The 3946-nt window shown below is 39.1% G+C and overlaps 1 protein-coding gene across 1 annotated transcript; it reads right to left on the reverse strand.

Moving 5' to 3' along the window:
* Window positions 1–956: 956 nt before the first annotated feature.
* On the reverse strand, window positions 957–3745 carry LOC145947487 (uncharacterized). The gene is made up of 5 exons (XM_083057268.1): window positions 2483–3745; window positions 2066–2252; window positions 1820–1984; window positions 1589–1738; window positions 957–1336 (listed from the first exon to the last, which is right to left on the reverse strand). The coding sequence occupies exons 1-5, from the start codon at window positions 2777–2779 to the stop codon at window positions 1116–1118; spliced, it is 1020 nt and encodes a 339-aa protein (XP_082913394.1). The 5' UTR covers window positions 2780–3745; the 3' UTR covers window positions 957–1115.
* Window positions 3746–3946: the final 201 nt, after the last annotated feature.

A 3946-nucleotide genomic window follows, 5' to 3' on the forward strand; every position in this document is an offset into this window, starting at 1 on the left:
GAGACAACGAACGTAACGGTTATTGGTAACAATAGTAATTTATTAATTTAGGTGTCGGTATGTACAAGTGTGCGTGTGTGTGCGTGTGTGGGTGTGTAACGCCGGTCGTTAAAGCCCGTGTATTATGCGGGTCTTTAAATCGCTTCGATTGTGTTTACGTCGCCCGCGAGACGCGGGGTCGGCGCGGCGAGCGGGGCGCTCGGTGTTGTCGCGGCGCGAGTCGGCGCGAGTAGAAAAACGCGTCAGCTGAGAGCGGCCGCTCTCTTCGATATATCGAAGAGAGCGCAATCGACCGGCGCGCGTATTTAGTCGGATTTCGCGGACCGTGATTTCGGCGTGGACGCGACGAATCGGCGTGTCACGGCCGTCCGTATGGGTGTCGGGGGGAGGAACGTACTGACGGTCGAGAACCCTCGACGGAGGCGGCGAAGCTCCACCCGCTGACGTCAGCGCGCTGTTTGCGGGGTGCGGTCGGAAACCCCGGACTCCCGAGAATAGCTCGGGGGAGACAGAGTACCCTCTACCTCGAAGTCGGGGAACGGTGGAGGCGGAAGCCGGTAGTTCGGAGCACGGAGATTATCTCCGCAGAGGCAGCGTACGCGTCTACCTCGGGCTCTTTTTTCCGGGCGGAAGGATTCTCCGATACGACGGAGTCGGAACGGTATCTGAGAGAGCTCTTATCGTGAGCTCTCTTTTTATATGGATCGAGTAACGGGATCGGAGGCTGGATCGAAGGAGGGGGAGTAGGGGTGGTACGACTCGGTTTATTTCGGCGCGCGTCGGGCGTTTTCGTGGAACCGTATTTAACGGTTGAATTAATTGTGGCGCTCAGCGCCTGCTGCCCTGCCCGGCCGGTGTTCGCCGGGCGCAGCCTTCCGACGGGTGGACGGTCGGGAACGATGCGGGGGGGCATCGTTACAGATGTAACAAAATTTTCTTGAAACTGACTTCGTCAAACTCTTGGACAGTCCTTAAAGGAAAGTTTGGCAAAAGATTTTCTCCTTCATCTAGTTGCATGTCTGTATGACGATCCTTACGCGCGCGCGCGCGCGCGCGTGTGTGTGTGTGTGTGTGTGTGTGTGTGTGTGTTTGTAGTCATGCGAGTATAGTATATCTCATAGAACACAATAGCATGCAATAGCAAAAAATCTCGTTATATTGTTATATATAAATAGAGCAATTTTCCATTTGCCCAATAGCATAAAGTTAAAAATTAATAACTTACAACGCGCGCGTGTACGATTGCGTTCTTGCACTTGGTGATTTTGTGCTAGGCGATCTTCCGCATTTTTGGCAAGAACAGGATTCGCGTTTGTTTCCAATTCAGCATTCGCAGCTGCAAGAACATTTCAATTTTCTAGATAAAAACTTGATATTTTATATGAACTTAAAACTACTTTTCCAAAATTTCATTATTTTCAAATACTTCTGTTGATACAAATGAGCTTCCACAGTCTAGAAATATATTAATTCATATAGTATTCATATTCATATTTATGCGAAAATCACGTGCAATTAAAAATAAATATAAATATATATATATATATATATATATATATGTATATATATGTATTGAACATATAATTACCTGACATATTTGTTTCATTTCTGTCTTGTGAATGTAACGATGGTGTATTTATCAACAAAGTTTGATGTTTATCCAAATTTTGTTGCTGATAATGAGATAGTGGTAGCCAAAATGAAGTTGTAGCACATTTTTCTTTACATCTTTCGGTTTCTGCAAAATACAAAATATTTCGTTAAATATATTTGATTTCCTGTATTTGAAAATAATTGTATCATACATTAACGACATTACCTTGCTCTTCTTCTGACGTGTCGTCCAAATATGCTGGCTTTTTCCTATGTCGTTTTTTTTCTGCTTGATTTAGAAAGAGAGCTTTTTCGCACATATTATCAGTATCATCATTTGTAGATGCGTTAATACAATGCTCTTCTATTTGATTAGCTATATGAATAGTCTCTGCAAAATAATTAATTTTTTATTAATGATTTGTATAGTTAGTTAATATTTTATAAATATTTAATATTGATAAAGACGAACCAAAAGGTCCTAAACGTTTAGGGCATTTGTACGTAAGCCAGTCAGATTCTGGTTGTAGATTATGCATTTTGTGCTTATTAAATTTAACGTTTTTTGGAGGCCAAAAAGTTTCATTTGATTCTACATTCATCCAATTTTCTGGTACGAGATTACAAAAGTCGTCAAAAAATACCACGTAATACCGCATCTGCAAATTTGTGAATCAATATCACCTCATAAATTATTTTGTAAAAGAGGCATAGCGTAAGTGATATTTTCGTATGTCACTAGAAATCCTTTGCGGCTTATGCATTGTGCAGGCCACATATGTACAGGTGACAGATTTTCGACTTTGTATATATTCAAGTTATTTGAAGAACACGGATAATTTAAAATATCGTTTTTCTGTAGAAATTGACGACTAAGAATAACAATCACATTTTCTATTAATCCAATATACTTGATCATCACGATAGTTGCATCAGTCAGGAAGCAACAGTTGTCCGGCCTCTTATTCGATAACTCAAAATTGCGGAATTGTAGAATTTTGTGCTCGCTGTGGCAACCCAAAGGAAGTTCTGTCACAATTGGATACTTGAGTAGAGGATACTTAACAATTTTTGGATTCTTCTTCTTTTGCAGATGCTGATCGCGATTGTGCCCTTCGCTCAATCGTTGATGAATTTGTTGCAAGGAATTTGCATGTTTTCGTAGCATTCGCTTTAATATTTGCATATGATTTTCAAAATCAAAAGCACTATATGAGTCTAATGGACCTTAATACATCTTTACATCTTCATTTAAATGAATAAGATAGTGAAAATCACTTGTAACATACTACTCTCCATACAATTTTTTAAATTCTTGTACGAAATAAATGAGCAATTCTTTAGTATAAGCGTTGTTTCTGTTACAGTCTCGAGAGTCGCACAATATTCGTATAGCACAATTTAAACTAATAAAGTGAATTAAATATTCTTCAGGAAGAAAATGTTGTAAGATAATCGGTCCAAGGTACAATAGGAAAAATTGAAATTCAGTGCCTTTCCAATGACATAACTCCTGCAAGTCTCGAGGTTTTCTATTAAAATCTGTTGGCACCCATTGTGCGACGACAACTATTGAATCTAATAATTTTTGTACAGCTTGAGAACTAAACTTTGGACGTCGACAATTATCTAACCAGCTCATTAACAGGGATTTCATGACACCCAACAATACCATGTGTAAAAAGTCCAACGGAAATTGTTTTACCATATCGATTGGTAACGATTCAAACGGCGAAACTGCAATATGGTGTTCTTTATTCATTCTACTTCTGAAAGTATCGTCTGTTCGTAGTGGTGCTGATTCGGTAAGAAAAACCATTCGATCTCTAAATTCTCCTTCTACAATACATTTGTCGCAACTGAAGTATCCATTAAACTGCTTGGTACATTTAACGTAAGATCGTGCAGGACTGTCGCAAATTATGCATCATAAATTAACCTGGAATCTTTTTCCATCTATGACAACTCCTTCATTTTGTATTCATTTATAAACGGTGTCAGGTAGTTGTGAACTGAAGATGGTATTTTATTACCATGATAAATTCCAATAACGAATGGCGTATTCAAAGAGCTGTGAACAAATTTTCCTAATATAGGACATAAACATGTTTTAGAAGATTTCGCTATGGGTAAACCATCGATATTTATATCAAACATCAATTCCGTTTTATCGATATAAGTCGAATCACATAGCTGGTTTTCGATGGTTGTTTTTAATCCATAATGAAGATATTCTTCAGGCGGACGAGGACTAATTTTTAAATTAGAAGTTCGAAGTGTTCGTAATAGAAATCGAGAGTCTTCAGTAGGGATGGGCGATGTTCAAAATAAAATCGATTTTAATAACATCAAT

This window comes from Prenolepis imparis, unplaced genomic scaffold (genome assembly GCF_030444845.1).
Source record: "Prenolepis imparis isolate NDT839.2.m4 unplaced genomic scaffold, iyPreImpa1.0 SCAF_92, whole genome shotgun sequence".
In the NCBI taxonomy this organism is placed as follows: domain Eukaryota; kingdom Metazoa; phylum Arthropoda; class Insecta; order Hymenoptera; family Formicidae; genus Prenolepis; species Prenolepis imparis.

Excerpts from the sequence above, each read along its gene's own strand:
- LOC145947487 (XM_083057268.1), bottom strand. The coding sequence starts at position 2,779 with ATGCAAATATTAAAGCGAATGCTACGAAAACATGCAAATTCCTTGCAA. Across the intron at positions 2,253-2,482 it reads ATATTGGATTAATAGAAAAT|ATGCGGTATTACGTGGTATT; the intron begins GTGATTGTTATT and ends ACAAATTTGCAG. Across the intron at positions 1,739-1,819 it reads CACGTCAGAAGAAGAGCAAG|AAACCGAAAGATGTAAAGAA; the intron begins GTAATGTCGTTA and ends TGTATTTTGCAG.